The following is a 22,719-nucleotide window of genomic DNA, read 5'->3' on the forward strand; positions in this document are numbered from 1 at the left end:
ACTCCAAAATCAGTCTTGGCGGGGTACTATAACATTACAGACCAAATTTGTGAAACAAAGTTTCAGAAAGGCCTTCTAAATTTGATTTTTCCAACCTGATTTTGCTAAGTGTTTCATTTGTGTTGGAAAGCTGGCGGGAAAGGAACTGCATGATAAGACACAGAGAAAATTCCAAAAGGCCTCAAATAGCTTTCCCAGAAGACCTTGCTTTTATCCTTACAACAACCCTGCAAGGTAGGTCATTATCTTTCCTACTATATTGCCAATTAGAGAATCAAACATGGTTTAAGGTTGGAGTCACAGTTGAAGCAAAATTCAACTTGAGACATCTTGGCAGACATATGTATAATAAAAAACACCTTCTCAGTATATGGTGTGTGTGTGTGGAGAAGAGTTAAATTTGAAATACATCCAGAGGTGGGATCCAGCAGGTTCTCACCAGTTCCCGAGAGTGGGTTACTAATTATTTGTGTGTGCTGAGAGCGGGTTTCTAATTGGGTCTGCTTTTCCGTTAGAAATTCCATTAGGTCCAAAAATCATACAGTCCTGTTGTTTCCTATGTGGCTGGTTAGCGAAGGTGGAAAACGGGATAATTCTCCCTGTTGGGCTGTTGTAAAAACATGTTTTAGAAATATGGTAAAGTTCCTTGTTTAAGGAAAGTCTCCTTCTTTTGATTTCTAGAAACAAAATTAAGTATTTGAAAGTATTAAGTATTTGACAGGCAGTCAATTAGAAGAGAAGTAGTTGTTTCTGTTGGCAGTAGACGATAGGACTTGCTATAATGAGTTTAAATTATGGACAGAAAGATGCCAGCTGGAAATTAGGAACTTTTTTTTACAGTAAGAGTTTTGTACAGTAACAGAGAAATTATTAATGCCCCGCCCCTGGAATGCCCGGCCACACCCCCGTCGTGCCCCGCCCAGCCCCATTGGTGCTACGCCACTGTTTGAATCCCACCACCATGGGAACCTGTTACTAAAATTTTTGGATCCCACCACTGGATGTATGCTAGTTTGGGGGCTGACTAACAGGACATCAAATGGTGGGGACTGATGTTAAATGTGAGTTCAGTCCTAAACAGAGTTGAACCCTTCTAAGGACAAAGGCTTGAATGAAAGAAGGGTGTAACTCCATTTAGAATTGTGCTGTAAAATCTGTGCCTTGGCATGCAGAAACTATATATATATATTTGCAAATTTCTTCCTAAAGATGTCCCCCTGTCCCAAAAATATAAATACTCCTTTTCTTCTAACATGGTAATCACACCGCACGCACGCACGCGCGCCTTAGGCAAGGTTACCGGAACTATGCTTTTTTGAAACTGCCTTTTTATAAGCGCTAACTTTGGCAGCGTGCTGACAGCAGACAGACTTCCTCTCTTGTAAACCTTCATGTGTAACTTGGGCTCTGGAAGGCTTGCTGAGTACAGCTGTTCTGTAATCTGTCTGCCGGCCGTTTGTGCAGTTTTTTAGCAGGCAGGTGTCCTGGGTGGGATGTTACTGACGCTTCCGGTTGGCCTTTTTTGGCAGCCAAAAGACCAGGGAATCAAAATCCACAGCCCCTATATCAAAACAGGATGGCTCCCTATTTGTATTTTTTGACTAATCCTATGCAGAGAAGAGCCCTCACACTTGCTCGCTTCAATGTTTTCCCCTCCGCTTTATTGCGTGGTAGATTTAACAACTTGGAAATGAGCGAAAGGGTATGCTCTTGTGGTGAACAACAAATTGAAACATTGGCACATCAACTGCTTTGCTGCCCTAAATCTGCTAATATCAGATCAAAATATTCCAATAGTCTTTCTAGGATACCTAGTGAAATGGGAGAATCAGGTAGACTTCCTTTCCTTCTGGACAATTCTGACAATGAAACTTGTGATTTGGTAGCACGATTTTTACTGCACAATCAATAATTTATATTCTATCTTAAACCTTTGTATTTGTGTACCTTTTATCTCAGGTTTTTTATTGTGTTACGATTAATGTTATGCCAAATAAAGGCTTATTATTATTATTATTAAAATCCACAGCGCAAAGGCGGAGCACGAGCTTTGCTTATGCAAGATCCCCACTTCAACTTTTAGCAGCCCGTTCAAAAAATGGCCCAGAATAAAGGTGAAAAAGACCCTCTCTTTGGAATCTCAGAGCTGCCACCGGTTGGCCGAGGCAACGCTTAGGGAGCTGGAATGTTGGGCTGATGCTACATAAACCAGCAGTGGTGTCGTGGTTAAGAGCAGGTGTACTCTGATATGGAGGAACCGGGTTTGATTCCCCACTCTGCCACTTGAGTTGTGGAGGCTTAACTGGGGAATTCAGATTAGCCTGTGCACTCCAAAACACACCAGCAGGGCTAGTCACAGCTCTACGAAGCTCTCTCAGCCCCACCTAGCTCACAGGGTGTTTGCTGTGAGGAGGGAAGGGAAAGGAGTTTGTAAGCCCTGTTGAGTCTCCTTATAGGACAGAAAGGGGGGGATATAAATCCTTCTCCTCCTCCTCCTCCTCCTTCTTGGGGGCATCCCTTGGTGGCCCCAGGTTGCGGGCACAAGTTCTCAGTTTCAAGGCGGTAGCATTTCCAGTTAAAAGATCTTGGGTAGCAGAGACCCACCAGAGTATAGGAACAACTGGCAGAAGGCAGCATGGGCTCAGGTTACAGGGAACACCCAAGGGCACGCTCTTGCCATGTAGGTTCTGGGTTCCATTCTTGGGATATCTAGCAGTAGCCCAGGGAGGAGCTACTGCCCCTCTGAGTAATTAGTCCTGTTGGGTCAGCCAAAAGGTAGCTTCATGTACTCATATCCCCTTACACCTAAACACACAAAGCTATCTTATAATGAATCAGACTATATACCAGTGATGGCGAACCTTTTTGAGACGGAGTGCCCAAATTGCAACCCAAAACCCATTTATTTATCGCAAAGTGCCAGCAATTTAACCTGAACACTGAGGTTTCAGTTTAGAAAAAACAGTTGGCTCTGAGGCGTGCGTTACTCGGGAGTAAGCTTGGTGGTAGTCAGTGGCTTTGCTTTAAAGCAACCGTGCAACTCTTCCAACGGGTGAAACACGACCCTAGGAGGGTTTACTCAGAAGCAAGCCCCACTGCCAGCAACTGAGCTTACTCCCAGGTAAAGGATCGCGCTTTAGCTCTTCGCATGAAAATCAGTGGAGTTTAACAGTGCTTGACAGGGTTACCTACACTGCTTCCCCAAAACTAGGTCTCAGGTTTAATGCTAATAATCAAGCCCAGCAGCCCAGGGCAGCCTAGATATGTGTGTGTGTGTGGGGGGGGGGGACTCTGTGCGTGCCCACAGAGAGGGCTCTGAGTGCCACCTCTGGCACCCGTGCCATAGGTTCACCACCACTGCTATATACTATGGGGTTTTTTTCCCAGGGGCACACTTTATGGCAGCCGTTTTGTATCTCTGTGAATCAGCAAAAGTCAACTTGCAGCAGTGACCGGGCACAAGCTAGGATAAAAAAAACCTCCGGGTCTGGAAATTCCTGGATATTTGAAGAGGGTGGAGTTTGGGGAGGGACCTCAGCGGGGTATAAAGCGATAGAAATCCACCTTTGACACCAGCTATTTGCTCCAGGGGAAACAATCACTGTAGTCTGGAGACCAGTTGTAACTCACCTGGAGGTTGTGACTCACCTGGAGGTTAGCAACCCTACTACCAGTAGGAACTTGGCAACGTGCTATTGCTTTGCCTAGTATAAACTTTACCCTGGGCCATCCAAAATATTGTGAATAAAGAGTTCGAGTGAGGGTTGGAACAGTCTCGTTTTAAATCAACTGTTCTGGTGATATAATATTTACCTGGATATTTGAGTGTCATCTGCTTCGTGTCCCTCCCCTTATTTTCTAACATGTGATAGAAGAAGCAGCAGCAGCAGCAGCAGCAGCAGCAGCAGCAGCAGCAGCAGCAGCAGCAGAAGAAGAAGAAGAAGAAGAAGAAGAAGAAGAAGAAGAAGAAGAAGAAGAAGAAGAAGAAGAAGAAGAAGAAGAAGAAGAAGAAGAAGAAGAAGAAGAAGTTTGGATTTATATCCCCCCTTTCTCTCCTGTAGGAGACTCAAAGGGGCTTACAAACTCCTTGCCCTTCCTCACCCTCACAACAAACACCCTGTGAGGTAGGTGGGGCTGAGAGAGCTCAGAAGAACTGTGACTAGCCCAAGGTCACCCAGCTGGCATGTGTTGGAATGCACAGGCTAATCTGAATTCCACAGATAAGCCTCCGCAGCTCAAGCGACAGAGAGGGGAATCAAACCCAGTTCCTCCAGATTAGAGTACACCTGCTCTTCACTACTATGCCACTGCTGCTGTTCTTAGGTGTTTATATGCAACAGGGCCTTTTTGATGGCGACGCAGAAGTTCTGAAACTTATTTCCCCGGGGTGGTCAGTCCCATTTCCCCTCTCTTTTTCTTTAGGCACCAGCTATTTTTAGGGCTGTCGATATTAATTAATGATTGTTCTGTGGTAAACTGTGCCTCTTGGGCTGAGGATCTTCTTTTCCAAATCCATTTTCCCCCAGTGTAACATCCAAACGTTATTTCATTTTCAATCCCTTCAACCATTTTCTGGAATGGAGATTTTTGTATTCATCTCACGTTGCTGCTGATTTTTTTTTAAATTGCGGTCTGAATTTTTAGTTGAACCCAAAGTGGGTCAAAAGAGTGAAACAGGAGTGTAGTTGCCTAAAACAGCGCCCAGGGCAAACACAACGGTTCATCCCACCCCCGGGTGCCACTTAAGTAGGCCACGCGGGGGGCATGTTCAGCAGGCTGCTGCTCTCCCTCGCAACTGGAGTTTGAGGCAGGGTGAGCTCACTTGAAAGCTGGCCAATTGTGGGAAAATAGATTTGTAAAGCAGAGTTCTGCGCAATAATGAGGCAGAGTCGGTTGCTTGCTGAAATAAAATTTACTTGCTATAAAGGGAAGGGTAACTTGGAAGAACAAAACAAGAAATATCTTTCTAACTAGCTAATGTCTTTCTAAATATCTTTCCAATAGCCAGCTTGCTGCTTGACTATTACATGGCTACTACTCACACACAGAGAGTGAGACTGAGTCTGAGCACGTGCAGAGAGCAACAAAGAATATATATCTAAAGCCTACATGCAGACTGGCATGTAGCCCATGCCAGGTCTGCTTAACCAATAGGCAGAGGTGGGATCCAGCAGGTTCTCACAGGTTCCCAAGAGTAGGTTACTAATTATTTGTGTGTGCAAAGAGGGGGTTACTAATTGGTGATTTTGCCACGTAATTTTTGCCTTAGTTACACCCCTCCTCTCAGCAGTAGTGCGCAGAACTTAAAGCAGTCTAGCAGGAGGTGCACCGGTGTGCATGGCAGCCTGCGCCTGCGTGCATTCGTTTCCCGCCCAAGGACCGGCGCAGCAGCTGCGTCCTTGCCACAGCCCCGCCCAGGAATGCCCCGCCCCTGGAATGCCTGGCCACGCCCCCGTCATGCCCCGCCCAGCCCCATTGGCACTACGCCACAGTTTGAATCCCACCACCATGGGAACCTGTTACTAAAAATTTTGGATCCCACCACTACCAATAGGTATCAATTACCTGGTCACTGACTTCTGACCTCACTAACTAATTAGCATGCATCAATTAACTCCTTCATTACTGGATTGTGTGACTTGTTCTTGCCAAATCCCATCACCAATTCAGTGACTACATGTAGAGTTGCAAGGGAGGGGGTCAACCTGATGAATGTGCCCCAACGTGACCTACTCAAGTGGAGCCCAGAGCTCCAGTCCCCTCACACTCCTCCTTTCTTACACCACTGGGCATGAATATTTTAAACGACTGAAATTAAAATGAGTCATGCACTTCTCTACTCCAGTGTTATACCACCAGGGTTTGATCCCCTGCAGGTATATCCTATCCAGTACCTGTAGTTCTGCCAAATGCACTTGCCGGCAAGTTCACATCCTGCTCCGCAGGGACAGTTTGCACGGCCATCTTGCAGACGAGAGTTTAGCCGGTTTGGCCCCTTTTATCTCTTTTTTGATTCTGTCTGTCTCCAGTTTCGGTGGGCAACTCGTTCTTGCAACTTTTGCTTTTCTAGACACCATTTTAACACGGTGCATGTTTTATATTAGCAGCAGTGCATATAAGAGCAACAGTGGCGTAGTGGTTAAGAGCAGGTGCACTCTAATCTGGAAGAACCGGGTTTGATTCCCTGCTCTGCCGCTTGAGCTGTGGAGGCTTATCTGGGGAATTTAGATTAGCCTGTGCATTCCCACACACGCCAGCTGGCTGACCTTGGGGTAGTCACAGTTCTTCGGAGCTCTCTCAGCCCCACCTGCCTCACAGGGTGTTTGTTGTGAGGGGGGAAGGGAAAGGACTTTGTAAGCCCCTTTGAGTCTCCTTGCAGGAGGGAAAGGGGGGATATAAATCCTCTTCTTCTTCTTCTTCTTCTTCTTCTTCTTCTTCTTCTTCTTCTTCTTCTTCTTCTTCTTCTTCTTCTTCTTCTTCTTCTTCTTCTTCTTCTTCTTCTTCTTCTTCTTCTTCTTCTTCTTCTTCTTCTTCTTCTTCTTCTCCTTCTCCTTCTTCTTGTATATGAGAGCCAGCATTGCTATAATGGTTGAAGTGTCAGACAAGGATTTGAGAAACTCAGTCACTTCGCCATGGAAGTTTACACACTCTCAGTCTTGACCTTGGCAAGTATTTGGACAGGAGGCCAAGGAATACCAGAGGCGTGAAGTGGAGGAAGGCATTGGAAAACCGCCTCTGAATGTCTCTTGCTTTGAAAACCCTACTGGGTTGCCCTAAGTCAACACTTGATGGCAGGGAAAAAAAATTATACGTGCCACGTACGCACAAAATAACAATGAAAACATTATATATTTCTGGGAGTATAATTTGGTCAAAGGGAACTGCGTGAAAATTAAGACATGGTGCTTATTCTTTGCGCAAGATAAACGACATGCCAGCGACAAACGACAAACTCTGAAGCCACCAGCTTGCCAACTCTGGCCCAAACTCCCAAACTTGAAAAGAGCAGCCCCTTGTCTTCCGCTCCACCCATCAAAGGTGAGCTGGGAAGAGCTTTGGAGTCAGCAAAGGAGAAGTCCTCTGTTTGAGGGAAGCGTTTGCAGAGGGTTGGGATGTATGGGGAGCAAGGCCTCCTGTTTCTCTGCCCTCCTTTGCCTGGGTGCTCCGGCATTTGGCAGGAGCCATTGATATCTGGTAGCTGTCAACAGCTGCAGAGAAGGAGGTGTGAGAGTCTGATTCCGGTTGCCTGCTTCTTGTGTGATTCCTCCATGGCTTTATAAATAGTCCCTCGTTCAGACAAGGATCTCAGGCCTCAGAGATTCCATGCATTGTTCCCAAATCTTTGGAAAGTGCCTCCGCAGAGATTTGTCAGGCCTTCTGCGATAGAGATCCCAGGTCCCAGGCTGAAATTTCACTGGTGAGGCATCCATGTTGGGGCTGCCAAACTCCAGGTAGAACCTTGAGATTCCCTGGAATTACCAACCGTCTCCAGTGAGATCGTTTTAGGTAGATATTTTTAATTGTTATTAATTTTTTAAATTCATATATTTAGAAGAGAAGAAGAAGAGTTTGGATTTATATCCCCCTTTCTCTCCTGCAGGAGACTCAAAGGGGCTTACAATCTCCCTGCTCTTCCCCCCCTCACGACAAACACCCTGTGAGGTGGGTGGGGCTGAGAGAGCTCCGAAAAGCTGTGACTAGCCCAAGTTCACCCAGCTGGCGTATGTTGGAGTGCACAGACTAATCTGAATTCCCCATATAAGCCTCCACAGCTCAGGTGGCAGAGCTGGGAATCAAACCCGGTTCCTCCAGATTAGATACACGAGCTCTTAACCTTCAACGCCACTGCTGCTCCATAACCTTCTACGCCACTGCTGCTCCTCTCAGAGAGGAGAAAATAGAGATGAGAGGAGAGTTATTGGAAGTAATAGAAGAACAGTTGGATTTATATCCCCCCTTTCTCTCCTGTAGGAGACTCAAAGGGGCTTACAATCTCCTTACCCTTCCCCCCTCACAACAAACACCCTGTGAGGTGGGTGGGGCTGAGAGAGCTCCAAGAAGCTGTGACTAGCCCAAGGTCACCCAGCTGGCGAGTGTGGGAGTGCACAGACTAATCTGAATTCCCTAGATAAGCCTCCACAGCTCAGGTGGCAGAGCTGGGAATCAAACCCGGTTCCTCCAGATTAGAATGCACCTGCTCTACTATGCCACTTGAATGCACCTGGAAATATCACAAGGAGCTCAGGAACGGAGTCTGACTGGAGGAGCCTGGGGGTTGAAGCCAATGGTATGAAGCTGGAGCTGGTCAGCCCAGCAGCTCGGTTTGAGCCTGGTCTCAGCAAGGCTTGGGCCCAGCTTTAAACTGCAGGCTGGATCCAGGCAAGCTGAGGCCAGCGTCAAACAGGTCCTCGCCACCACTCCCAAACGCTACATGGAGTTGGAGGATAGGGCGAGCCGGGCTTGTTCTGCTCCCAAACTCCTCGTGTGGTTTGGGAGCAGGGTGAGCCCCACCGGCCGGTGTTGAACTGAGCCCCTGCCCCGAACTCCACAAGGAGTTTAGGGGCATGGAAAGTTGCAAAGAGACCTGGTGTGGTTGTAGGGGGAGAGCACACGGGGTGAGCCCCCGGCACCATTTTATGCAGCTACGCCCCTGAGCAGTGGTGGGATCAAAATTTTTTAGTAACAGGTTCCCATGGTGGTGTGGCATAGCGCCAATGGGGCTGGACGGGGCACGGGGGTGTAGCCGGGCATTCTGGGACGGGGCATTCCTGGGTGGGGCTGTGGCAAGGATGCAGCCGCTGCGCTGGTCCTTGGACAGGAAATGAATGCATGCAGGCGCAGGCTGCCACGCACGCCGGTGCACCTCCTGCTAGACCGCTTCAAGCTCTGCGCGCTACTGCTGAGAGGAGGGGGCGTGACTAAGGCAAAAATCACGTGGCAAAATCACCAATTAGTAACCCCCTCTCGGCACACACAAATAATTAGTAGCCTACTCTTGGGAACCTGTGAGAACCTGCTGGATCCCACCTCTGCCCCTGAGAGGAAGTGGTGAAGATCGGCTGCCTCAGAAGTTTATGAAGAGAAGCAAACTTGTTTTTCTTTTCCAGACTTTTTAATAATGTCTTGAGTTTCTCAGTCAGAGTAGGATATCTGTCTTAATGCTGTTTTACTTTACTGTCCAAGTTGTTTCCTGGACACCACAGGGATCTTCTGTGCATCGTTTCCTTCAGCTTCTTTTGTGGTAATTTTTTTTAAAGTATCTATTTAATAACAGAAATGAAGACTGCAAACAGTTCCGCTTCCTGTGTTAAATTATTCACACTGGGCAAGAGTGCATTAATATGCTTTAAAAAATAATGTCTGGGGAAATGTCCATCACTAACCCCACCCCCCACCCCCATTCAAAAGTGTACACACACAGGAGAACTGCCATTGAAATAATTAAATATTGTGTTAGTAAGTATAATCAACACAACGCATATTTTTTTGGCTTTGTGATGGGGATAAATTTATTGTGCAAGTAAAATTGTGCATGCAAGTAATTACATTGTCTATACCAGCTCATGTGAAGGAGTGAGGAATCAAACCTGGCATTCCAGATTAGGTCGAATCCCCACTACCGTCTTAGCCAGGTTTCAGAACACAAACTAACCATGTTTGAGGGACAACCTCCCCATTGCTTGTGTGGCAGATTCCGTTTCTGGTGCTCGTTCTCCCCGTTAATCTGCGTTCCGGCAGGACCTGGTTGCAAGTGGCATAGACCCCATTAACACAGTTCAGAGCTGATCCGAGGGGAGGGATGAGGGTTGAAACCCTGACTCGTTTCCCGCCCTGGAGTGTGACGCGGAATTCGGGCAACCAATCAGCGCTGTGATGTGCACGTGTAACCCCCATGCCCAGAATGGGTTGGCCCAGAATGGGTTGACCCAGTAAGGGGTGGAGACTCGGAGCAGCAGAGAGGCTGAAAGAGCTCTTTTGCAGAAGAACAAGGCTACCAGACTCGGACCTTGATTTCTATAAGCCCTTAACACCTTGTTAAGGTAATTGCAATATTGTTGGAAACTACTGGGAAGGTAGTTGTTGTTTTTGCTATGTTGTAAATGTTGGAGTTTATTGTTTCAGGGTTTCTTTTGTGGTTGTAATGGGTGAGAGTTCTCCTGGAGACCTTCATCATGTTGCAACCTGTTCATCAAGCCCTTGGAGTCTTCAGGAGCCAGCCAACTTGCAAAGAAGATTTGGACTTGGCAATATCAGTGAAGACTGTAAATAGAAGGACTTGAAATGCAACCTGAACAGGACCTTGAATTGTAACGTTAAAATGTTGATAAAAAGTGTTAATTGTAAAGAAAAAAGTAAACCATTTTGTTGTTTGTAAAAATTGTTGTTGCAATTCATTCCAAGCACTGCCCCACAGAACCAGAGTAGAGACAGAGGTTGGCAAATGAAGTTTCAACGTGGGCTTGGAAGTGAGATTGCAAATATAAATTGCTTGCAATGTGGAAGTGTGCAGCAAGTTGGGGTTTGATCCCCTATACAATTGTTTTGTTATGTGATGTAAGTTCCAGAGATGTTTCTGCTGTGTTAATTTGGAAACACTGTTTTGGAAGTTGTGATGAAGGAAGGGATTCCAGTTGTATCCTCTCATCCCTTCTGCAAACCGTTTGGCTTTGAATTGCAACAATTGCTGTAAAGAGTTTTACGCAAACGGCCAGTGCAGGCTAAGCTTTCTAAGAGGAAAGACAAATGTTCTGCTTTTCAAGATGCACCAAAATGTGGTTCCTCCAAGTACCAGGAATCTCTGGGGAAATCATTGCTTAATTATTTTCAAAGTGTTGCATTGCACTGACTGTCGGGACGACAGAATTTTAGTGGGGGAGAATGTAACCCCCATGCCCAGGAATGGAGTTGGCTCCAGAAATGGTTGACCTGGCAGGAAATTGGAGACTTCCAGGAGCAGCAGAGAGGCTGAAAAGGAAGCTTCTTTTGCAGAAGAACAAGGCTACCAGACTCGGACCTTGATTTCTATAAGCCCTTAACACCTTGTTAAGGTAATTGCAATATTGTTGGAAACTACTGGGAAGGTAGTTGTTGTTTTTGCTATGTTGTAAATGTTGGAGTTTATTGTTTCAAGGGAGGTTTCTTTTGCTGTTGTAATGGCCGGTGAGAGTTACTCCTGAGACCTTTCATCATGTTGTAACCTGTTCATTATCCAAGCCCTTGACGTCTTCTTCTGAATGAGCCAACTTGCAAAGAAGATTTGGACTTGGCAATATCAGTAGACTGTAAATAGAAGGACTTGAAATGCAACCTGAACAGGACCTTGAATTGTAACGTTAAATGTTGATAAAGAAAAGTAAACCATTTTGTTGTTTAAAAATTGTTGTTGCAACTCATTCCAAGTACTGCCCCACAGAACCCACAGTAGAGGTTACACGCGCAGCCTTTCCTTGGTTTTGTTTCCGCTTTTGCGATCGGCCAGCAGAAGGGGACGCAAACGTTAAACAGTCAAACGTGTAACTTTGAGTCATTAATGGTTTACACAGGTAACGATTAACTGTTTGCACAGTTAAAAAGTCAAACGTTAAACTTTTACACGCTGGGTTTTTTTTTTATCACGCCCCTACAATGTACGTTTCTGCAGTGGGAAAAAGTCCCGCCCCATCAAGGCACGCCAGCCAATCAGGGGAGACCAGCGAAGCGAGCTCGCCTGGTAGTGGGGATTGATATGAGTTCTGCAACTGGGTATGTCTGCTGTGTGCTCGCTGCGGTGGGGAGGGAGAAACTCCGATGAAGAGGACACGGTTTCACAACGAACAGGTTTGGATCTGCGTGCAAATTTCAAGTGGGGATTCGACCTTAGAGTCCACCGCCCTTAACCACTCCACCATGGGGGCTCTTACAAGCAGCCGCCACAGATGGTTCCATCTTAAACACTGGGGTTTCAATTCCACTTGGGGCTTCTTGTTCTATCGATCCACACTGGGCTGTTTTTCCAACTGCAGGTTGTAACAAGTGAGTAAGGCCACAGATCAGAAACACACACACACACACACACACACACACACACCACCAGTGTACCTAGGACACCTCTATAGCTCCCCTGCCCTCCCAAGAAGGTCAATGCATTCCTCTTATTTATTTCCCAATTTGGCCTCACTCACACTTTGGAATATGTGGCCCTCTGGGAAGCAAAAGGCAAGTCTCAGTGCCCAGAAGAATGTTCTACTCTACTTCAAAAGAGATGGAAGAACAGTAATTGACAGTTCATCTGAGAAAGGATGCACCAATTCAATCCCCCCTCCCTTTCCCCCGGGAATCCTTCCAAAGTAATAGCAGTGTCTCAGTTAATTGATCTTTGCACTGCTTAGAAACACAACCAAGTCTCAGGCTGATGTTTGTATTCTCTTTGCCATGTTTTCCTGTGCAACCATATAGATCAGGTTTCCCCCCCTCTATATGGGCTGCAAACCTCATCAAAGACGACACTGGCACTCTCAATATCCCCTTCCTTGAGATTCTATTTTCTCACCTATCCATCATTCCCCCCCCCCCCCCAATTACCAACATGGTTTAAAACTTTTGTCTCCAGTCAAATCCTGTTTGAGGAGCATCCTGTTTTTCACGTCATTGTAACACTTGTTGGGGATGCAGACAGCCCCAGCAACCCCGGACCCATGCGACTGAGTAGAAGACTGTGCTCCAGTTCCTATTTCGCAGCCTCCATCGCCAGCGTGGTGCAGTGGTTAGGAGCAGGTATATTCTAATCTGGAGAGCTGGGTTTGATTCTGCACTCCTTCACCTGAGTGGCGGAGGCTTATCTGGTGAACCAGATTTTTTTTGCACTCGGACATTCCTGCTGGGCGACCTTGGGTCAGTCACAGTTCTTCGGAACTCTCTCGGCCCCGCCTACCTCACAAGGTGCCTGCTGCGGGGAGAGGAAGGGAAAGGAGCTTGTAAAGCACCTTGAGTCCCCTTGCAGAAGAGAAAGGTGGGGTATAAATCCAAACTCTTCTTCTCCCTCTTTTTTCTTCTTCTTCCTTCCGTCCGACAAATCCTCCTGGATCCCCCTTACCGCGTGGGTTTGAGTGTTCCTCCCCTTCCCCTATTTACAACAGCAAAATATCCTAGTTTAGGCTTCAGTAGATGTTAGGATTATAAAGCTGTCTGTGAAGGTGTGTGCACCCAGGCATACTCCTTTCACTAGTATTGTTTGCTAATTTCTTTCGCTCTGTTTTCTTAGCAGACATTCAACTTTATCCTGATGATGTCTGTTCATTTCTGAGCACCTGCACACTTCATATGAGGCATTGTCCAAGTCCTACACCAGCGGTGGCGAACCTATGGCACTCCAGATGTTCATGGACTACAATTCCCATCAGCCCTGGCCCATCAGCCCCAGCTATAGGAACCATTCCCCTTACCCTGTCCAGAGCTTACACATACATGTATCCATGGTGTAGGACTGTGGTGGTGAACCTATGGCACTCCAGATGTTCATGGACTACAATTCCCATCAGCCCCAGCTATAGGAACCATTCCCCTTACCCTGTCCAGAGCTTACACATACATGTATCCATGGTGTAGGACTGTGGTGGTGAACCTATGGCACTCCAGATGTTCATGGACTACAATTCCCATCATCCACTGCAGTTGGCCATGCTGGCAGGGGATGATGGGAATTGTAGTCCATGAACATCTGGAATGCCATAGGTTCACCACCACGGTCCTACACCGTGTTTGTGTAAGCTCTAGACAGGGTAAGGGGAATGGCTCCTATAGCTGAGACACACAAAAGTGTAACCCATTTGAGTAATGCAGTCTCATGCAATTGAGTGGTCATCCACCCCCCAAAATGCTCATGCTTGTAGAAAGTTAGCATACCAGGAAGGAGAGCTGTGGTCCAGCCACCTCCTGAGATGTTAGAATTCCCCATGCGGTCTTTTGTTGCTTGGCTTGGGTACGGAGGTGAGGATTCAGTCACTGGTGTTGTCTGGAGCCATACAGTCCACAGATTTGGCAAGAAGTCTGGGTTGGGTGCCTCCCCCCCACCCCAGTGCTTGGGATAAAAATCATTTGGGGACCCACGGTGCACAAGTTGCCCGGAAGATCAAATCACTTGAGACGATTCTCTCTGAAAATTCTGCTTTATTTGTTTTTGTTTTTTAAGATAGCAAAGGTGTCGCATGTTTAACACCTCTTTTTCAATGTCCAGACTCGGTATAACTGTTAACATTTTTTTTCACAGTATTTTTCCCACCCCCAAAGACCGAGGACTGTTCTTATTGCTGCAACGCAAATCCAGGCACCTTTTGATGGCCAAGTGGTTCCAGGGAACCCTCTCACTCCTACCCACTACTCCACACTCCCCTTGTGCCCCTGGTGGGTGAAAGAGACCCTTCCCCTTCTCATGGCAATCGACCCCCCCGGCTCACGTGGCCTTTTGGGGAGAGGCACCACACCAATCAGGTGCATTTAACCACGGCTGGCAGCCACGAACCGAAGCCACGTGACTCCGGTCACAGTGTTGGGGTGCTAGAGAGGTGCATGAGTGTCAGTTGCTCACAGCTGTGGACGTGGCCTTGTCTCCTGTTGTGTCAACCTGGGTCGGGCCCCTTCAGACAAGACTCTCTTAGCTGGCTGCTCCTTTTGGCAGCCTTCCGACTGGTTCCCTTAAGGAACAGTTTCAGGGAGCCGCCGATTTCTCTCCGGCGTTGCGGAGATAGCCAAGGCGGCTTTTCCTCTTGGGAGTGAACTCTGCCGTGATCACGTGGAAGGTCCCAGGTGCGAGAGCTACCTAAGCCCTCAGCCGTGCTTCTAAAATGGGGAACGCTCCCAGCAAGAGCGTAGACCTTGCCTGGCTGAATTCGGTCTATATTCTGTTCCGCGGCCCAGTGGGCCCCAGAGAAAGAGAACACACCCAGGGCTCTAAAAAGAATATCAAAGCTGGTGGTCGCAGGTTGGAGGGAAGTCAAATTGCTGATGGACACAGAGCAGCTGTTTTGGAGAGCTGGAGGGACGTTGCTGTGTTATTCTGGTTCTGAAGTCTTCTGACATTGTTTTGTAATGCACCTGTTTGTTCCCGTGGAATAGCTGGGTGAGGCGGGGCGGGGTGAGGAGGGATGAAGGGTGCAAGAGAAGCTCCAGCATTGGAGACAGCACAGCAAAGCACACCTTGAGAAAGGGGGGGGGGGCCGGGGGCAGAGATTCACAGTGATGGAGCCTTGCTGGGCCGGGAAGGACTTTTTGCTGGTGCGCACCGGGGGAGGGGAGGGCTCCCCCCATTTTCAAAAGGCTACGAAGATGCTCCCGCGCTTCAGCAGGGAGCACTGAGCTTCTAAACAAATCTCCATCTTATCAGCAATTTTAAAAAAACACACATAGATGTACAAATGATGCAGGCAGAAGTGACAGTTATCGACAGGGTTCAGATTCACCTTGTTAGGTTAGCCCAAAGTCTAGCATCCAGGGACCAGAGGCTGAGGAGAAGGACAGGGCGTGGTTGCTGCATTTTTGCCTAGCCACTGTTGGAAACAGAATACCTGGCTTTGGGCTACATGGCGTACACATGCATCCATGTGTGGCATAGGAGGTTAAGAGCTCGTGTATCTAATCTGGAGGAACCGGGTTTGATTCTCCGCTCTGCCGCCTGAGCTGTGGAGGCTTATCTGAGGAATTCAGATTAGCCTGTACACTCCCACACAAGCCAGCTGGGTGACCTTGGGCTAGTCACAGCTTCTCAGAGCTCTCTCAGCCCCACCTACCTCACAGGGTGTTTGTTGTGAGGGGGGAAGGGAAAGGAGATTGTAAGCCCCTTTGAGTCTCCTACAGGAGAGAAAGGGGGGATATAAATCCAAACTCTTCTTCTACTCTTCTTCTTCATCCAAAGCCACCCCGGGCATAATTTCTGCTCCGTTCCTGCATCTAATCCACATCGCCATCCCCCAAGTTTCATCTTTCACCCCCTGATCTTACTGCTTTTATCCAGCTTGCTCTGTCTTCTGAGCAGAGCCGCTTGACATGAGTTCAGCCCCTGGGGATTGGCATGGAAAGGGGCAAGGCCCCTGTGGATACCATGGTAGGACAGGTTCAGTCACTTGCTAATTCTAGAAGAAGAAGATGAGTTTGGATTTATATCCCCCCTTTCTCTCCTGCAGGAGACTCAAAGCGGCTTACAATCTCCTTGCCCTTCCCCCCTCACAACAAACACCCTGTGAGGTAGGTGGGGCTGAGAGAGCTCTGAGAAGCTGTGACTAGCCCAAGGTCACCCAGCTGGCGTGTGTGGGAGTGCACAGGCTAATCTGAATTCCCCAGATAAGCCTCCACAGCTCAGGCGGCAGAGCTGGGAATCAAACCCGGTTCCTCCAGATTAGACACACGAGCTCTTAACGTCCCACGCCACTGCTGCTCCTCTTAAGCCGATTCTTTCCTTTTGTTGCCCTTTTTTGTGTCAGATTCCGACCCACCCGTTCCAAAAGCGGCAGCACGGGCAAACTCATTTCCTGAACGGGCCTTAAGGAAGGGGTCTGTAGGGGTGAGCATTTTGTCAAACCAGAAAGAGGAAGAACTGGAAACCCTGAGCGCTCCGATCTGCCTTCTCTCTAAATGCTAGTCCCAGATCAGCTTAAAGGGAGAACCGCTGTGAATCCTGTTTAATTTTATGAGGGGAGGGGGATATTCTAAACGCAAAGTGCAGCCACAGTGATGCATATCTCAGGTAGGGGGTTATTTGGTGCTAAAGAAATGGAACCCTAGATGTGCAGCGGTTATTTGGTGCTAGAAAAATAGAACCCCAGATGTGAAACGGTGTGTTTTCACAGGCCACATTACGGGCCGTAGAGAAGCCCGGTATTTGGCTGATCCAGAACTAATTCTGGGCCTCACTGACAAGACAGTAATACGTATGGACAAGTTGGGTCAGTTCCCTCTGGAATATATTCTGGGGTGCTGAGCTGGCTTTGTGGATTATTAAAAATCATGGCCAGATTACAATTATCCACATCCTGGAAATCCTCCAAAAATAGAACACAGCAGTCAGTAGAAGTATTCCACGTTTCCACCTACACTTTCCAACTTCAGTAGTCAAGTCCCATTTTGACTCCAATTGCAAAGTACGTCACTTCTCCCCTGTTTTGTGCAAGTCTCTCCAATCGGGAGTAGATTACTCCTGTTCCTTTCTGTTTTGCCCCTATTGTGGAGAAAGGGGGTTATGGCTACTCTGTATTCCCTTGTATTAAAATATGGAGTGTCTTTAAAACAGACCCTCTACAAAACATTTCTGCTCCAGGAGGACGTTCGATAACTCTGCTCCTATAATCATTGTTCTCCAGCCCCCACAATGCAAATAATGAATGGCAAACCACTTCTAATCCTTAGTGGTAACTCAACACCCAATTACCCTGCTTGAATGCTAACCCTACAGCACTGCATAGTAGCAGCCATTTCAGCAATCAACTAATGGCAAACAGTCAGCGTGGATACTCTGCTACCAAATAACTAGAATACATTTACCAATCTGAATGAACATAATACATTTTCCAATTTGAAGACGAAAGGCAGGCACTCAAACGTCCCGATCCCAAATGATTCCAACTGGTATTATTCACCGTCCCATATTTTTAAGGAAAGAAAAATGATGGGTTTTGGTGAATGCAAGAAAGAACTCCACAGTTTGGTTAAGAAAGGATGTAAGAAAGAACCCCATAAAGAACTACCATCAAGTCCTCTGAAAATGCCAGCCACAGACGCAGGCGAAACGTCAGGAGAAAATGCTACTAGAACACGGCCATTCAGCCCGGAAATCACACAACACCCCAGTGATTCCGGCCGTGAAAGCCTTCGACAATACATTGAACCCCACAGTGTTACAAAGGGCTTATTTTAGTGCCTTCATATTAAACCCTGCCCACGTTTAAAAACATATATTATTTTGTCATCACCCCTGTTTGGAAAGGGATCCTTCTAAACAGAAAAGCCTTTTTAGTTTCTTACAAGTGACACGAAGGCCTCCAAATGAGCAAGTCTGTTGAGTGAAATCTCCACTTTCACCACTTCCTTCCTAGGAGGAACAGGTGAGGATTGCTGACAGTTTCCCACCTAGTAACCACGCGTCAAAACGGTCATAGAAGGAAGGAGGCCTGTCACGTGCCTCCCTTCCATTAGAAGTAAAGATTCTTGCTAGCAGGAAAGCAAATGCCCACCAACAGGATGAAAAGACACCGGCCTCCTCTACTCCAGTATATTGGGGTGAGCCCATAATGTAAGAATACAATTTTTTTCCTCAGTCAGACTTGTTATGTCTGCAGCAGCTACAGACAGGTGGAAATTCAGCAGGTACATCTTCTTCAGTCACCGCATCTCTACATGAATCTCTACCAGGGAGGTTTTAGCCTGTTGTGTAGCTGTTTAACACTGGGGGGGGGGGGGGGGGGGGGGGGGGGGTAGCTAGCAAACCTTAATTAGGGAAGCCGGCTGTGATAAAAGTGTGAGAATTTCTTGCAGCCAGACCAAAGCATCCCACTTTCTAAGATCCAGTAAGAAGGAGAAGAATCTCCTGTTTGCTATTTTTTTCCCTTCTGTTCAAATGCGGCTTAAGGCAAACGTTTGGCAAATGCAAAGCAAAATCTACATAAGGCTTCAGTATGCAATTTGGAACATTTTTTTTTGTCGACTAAATAAAAGAGAGAGAGAGAAAGAAACCCATCCTTATAAAAAGGAATAACCAACATTGTAATTCCACTCCCCAACCGATTTTTTCCCCTCAGCTCTTAACACAAACAAAATTTCCCACTGTGGCCCCTTCCGCACATGCAGAATAATGCGCTTTCAACCCACTTTCAATGCACTTTGCAGCTGTGCGGAATAGCAAAATCCGCTTGCAAACAATTGTGAAAGTGGATTGAAAATGCATTATTCTGTATGGGCAGAAGGGGCCATATAAGCAATTTTCTCTCTCTCTCTCTCTCTTATTCGCATGATCCAAGCGAAGTTAAATGAGATTAAATGTCAAACAACCGCCAAAGGAAGAAAAAGAAACTTTTATAGAGCCGGGAATAAGTGCGTTGTGTGTTCCCACCCTTAGAAATTCAACATTGTCAGATGTCGCCACCCCCCCCCCAACCCCCCACCATAACAATCGGAGGGGAGTTCTTCCTTGCAGCTTCAGTAGCACAGTGTGATCCGTTCCGATGGGAGAAGGTAGAATGGTTGCATTTTTTTTTCTCTTTCTCAAATGAATTAAAAAGTGCATCTTTGTTTTTTGCTTAAATATATATCTTCTTAAATGCTAAAGTGGTTTGTTCTCCTCCTCTGTCCCCACATCGCGTGCCGCAGGGACACCCGAAGTTCGCATTATCGATACTTTGGAGGTATCACCACTAGAGGTGGCCCGTCCGTCGGCCTCCACATAAGTACCTGGGCGTCGTTGGCATTAGGCTTCACAAGGGCACTGGGTGGTATTGGCTCATTCTTGTTGAGAACTTGCGGCTGCTCCTGAGCGGAGGGCTCGCGGAGCTTGGCACGTTGTCCCACTGGCTTGCTGGGAGTCACTTCGATGCCCAGTTTCATGCGCCACTTGATCGTCTGCAAGGTCACCATCTCGCTAGTGGTTGTGTTGGTGGCCACCAGCCAAGTCGTGAAGCTCTGATCCCGGTGGATGTGCGTGAGCTTGGCCACGTTGCTCTCGCTCACCGGCACGGCCCACGTGACGCTGGGGTAGAAATTGTCGTTCATGCTGACGCCGAACTTGGCCTCCTTCTTCGTGGGGCCGATAATAGTGCAAGTTTCCGTGGTGTTTCCGTACCACGGGTAGTTCACGCCGTCGGAGTCACTAATCGCTTGGATCTTGCCTTCCAGGAGATCCGGTAATTCCCAGCTGGACCTGTGTTTGAGAAGGAGAAACAGCGAAAGAAGAGGGGAATTGCTTTAGGCAGGGCTGAACTAATATAAAAACTGCAGGACTTACTTACGCAGGAGGAAGACTGGTGTTCAAAACCTTCCTTTCCCCAGATTACTGGGACAGCACGTTTTTAAAAAGCTGCTCCCCCCGCCCCCCTCACACACGTTATTGCATAAGTACTTTAAAAAACTGCAAAGAGCAGCTACTCAGGAAGTATTCTTGCCCCACCCTTCCCCAAGCTGGGAATCCCTCTTTTCTGTGGCACAAGCAAGCATCTTCCGCAACCTAAGGCAATGGCGTAGCTACAATGGGAACATCTGGGGCGGCTCGCCCCAGGCGCCACTATTGCAGTCACGTGGGGGGCAGGGAGGGTGCATGCGGGCAGTTCATGCAGGGAGCAGCGGTGGCGTAGGAGGTTAAGAGCTCGTGTATCTAATCTGGAGGAACCGGGTTTGATTCTTCGCTCTGCCGCCTGAGCTGTGGAGGCTTATCTGGGGAATTCAGATTAGTTTGTACACTCCCGCACACGCCAGCTGGGTGACCTTGGGCTAGTCACAGCTTCTTAGAGCTCTCTCAGCCCCACCTACCTCACAGGGTGTTTGTTGTGAGGGGGGAAGGGCAAGGAGATTGTGAGCCCCTTTGAGTCTCCTGCAGGAGAGAAAGGGGGGATATAAATCCAAACTCCTCCTCCTCCTCCTCCTCCTCCTCCTCCTCCTCCTTCTTCCCTTCATCCCTGACCTAAGGGCCGACTCGCACATTACAAAGTCCATGTGCCCCTCAAGTGGATTTTGCACAAATGTGTACAAATCCTGAATCAGATTAAAAACCACTGTGCATGACAGGGGGCTACCACCTCCCCAACCAGGTCATTTCCTGACCTGAATTGGTCCAGGGGAGCCACTGTTTGGCACACTGGGGAAACTTACCTCTACCAATGGCTGCACAGATTTTTTACCAGCGGAGCAAACAGTGGTTCCTCAAGGCTAGTTCGCATGGGGAGAACAGTGGGGGAGGCTGCTCAAACCGTTTCCCCCCCCTGTACTGCAGCCCTGATCCAAATCAAGTTTGCATGTGCCAGCATAGAACTCCAGGCACATATCTGACCCAGAGGGCTCCTGGTGATTCATGTATCTGCCATATGGACTTTGCAATGTGTGAAATCAGCCCATAGCACATATATATTTCCCCTTCACAACCGCTGCTTTAATTATAGACAAAGTTATGCAGATGTGCTCGCTTAATCAATGAAAATCTCATTAGTCGCAAGGCAGCCTTACAATATAGGATTTTGTGACTTTGCCAATAATGCAAATTTGTATAAAGTGCTTATTTTCGACAATTTCCTCTGCTTCTGCTGCTCAGGGATGGGGGCTATACACGGTGCAAAGCCTCACCTTTGAATTACAGGAACTATTAGGGTCAGTGTATGCACCCACCAAAATCAAAGGGCGGGTGGTATCTGCACAGGGTCAGGCTTGTGCGGTTTCGTTATTGCTGGCGCAGCTGAAGATAAACCAAGGCAGTAACCAGGCATTTACATGAAGGAGGAGGAGGAGGAGGAGGAGAAGAACAAGGAGGAGAAGGAGGAGGAGGAGGAGGAGGAGGAAGAGAAGAAGGAGGAGGAGAAGGAGAAGAAGAAGAAGAGGAGGAGGAGGAGAAGGAGGAGGAGGAGAAGGAGGAGGAGGAGAAGAAGGAGAAGGAGAAGAAGAGGAGGAGGAGGAGGACGAGGAGGAGGAGGAGTTTGGATTTCCTTTCTCTCCTGCAGGAGACTCAAAGGGGCTTACAATCTCCTTGCCCTTCCCCCCCCTCACAACAAACACCCTGAGAGGTAGGTGGGGCTGAGAGAGCTCCGAGAAGCTGTGACTAGCCCAAGGTCACCCAGCTGGCGTGTGTGGGAGTGCACAGGCTAATCTGAATTCCCCAGATAAGCCTCCACAACTCAGGCGGCAGAGCTGGGAATCAAACCCGGTTCCTCCAGATTAGATACACGAGCTCTTAACCTCCTACGCCACTGCTGACATATTTCCCTGCAGCTTCCTTGCCCCAGTCTCTGAACAGCAGCCAGCCCCCTCCTCCAAGGCTACTGGGGCTTTTACGGTTCTTTAGAATTGTCAATTGGCTATTTAATATATTAATATACCGTTATAAAAATCTGTATAACAGAGTGCCTGAATTTCAAGATTTCATTTTTTAAAGTATCCAAACCCTTCCAGAGAGATGCCTTTCCTTTTATATCTGCACAACGAAAGGAGTTACAGACACAATTACTCATATGTTTATCGTATCTAAATAGTGATAATCAATTGCTGATTTGAAAACCCTGTTTGTGCTGGGGGAATGGTTGCCACGGGGACAGGGACAGGATCCAAAACATCCTACCCACATGGTAACCATTCAGGCTTTCCCGAAATCTTTCCCAAAACTTTACAGTAAGCATAAGCATAAGCATTTATTGTCATTGTGCACGCACAACGAAATTTACAGCAGCATTCCTCGATGCACACAATTTCAGACTCATACCCCATCCTCACTTTCCCCTTCCTCCACCCATCCCTACACAGCCCCAAACACATCAACACAAAGCCGCGGAGTTTAGCATAGCCACAGCTCTAGAGTAGAAGCTTTCTCTAAGCCTCTTTGTCCTAGTTTTGATAGACCTGTACCGTCTGCCGGATGGTAACAGTTCAAAAAGAGAGTGTGCTGGAATATTTTGGGCTTTCTTTAGGCTTCGGAATATTTTGGGCTTTCTTTAGGCTTCGGGAATTATAGAGTTCTTCCAAGGAGGGGAGAGGGCAGCCGATAATCCTCTGTGCAGTAGTGATCAC

At 47.6% G+C, this 22,719-nt stretch overlaps 1 protein-coding gene across 3 annotated transcripts in view; it reads right to left on the bottom strand.

Moving 5' to 3' along the window:
• Positions 1-16,367: 16,367 nt before the first annotated feature.
• The window catches only part of FAM78A (family with sequence similarity 78 member A), a 58,497-nt gene continuing 52,145 nt past the window's right edge, over positions 16,368-22,719 (bottom strand). For all 3 annotated transcript variants that reach the window (XM_048513417.1, XM_048513419.1, XM_048513418.1), the window contains exon 3: positions 16,368-19,876. In XM_048513417.1, the coding sequence (XP_048369374.1) occupies positions 19,348-19,876 (529 nt within the window). In that variant the 3' untranslated portion in view covers positions 16,368-19,347. The remainder of the gene's footprint in view (positions 19,877-22,719) is intronic.

The sequence above is a fragment of the Sphaerodactylus townsendi genome, linkage group LG12, assembly GCF_021028975.2.
Source record: "Sphaerodactylus townsendi isolate TG3544 linkage group LG12, MPM_Stown_v2.3, whole genome shotgun sequence".
In the NCBI taxonomy this organism is placed as follows: domain Eukaryota; kingdom Metazoa; phylum Chordata; class Lepidosauria; order Squamata; family Sphaerodactylidae; genus Sphaerodactylus; species Sphaerodactylus townsendi.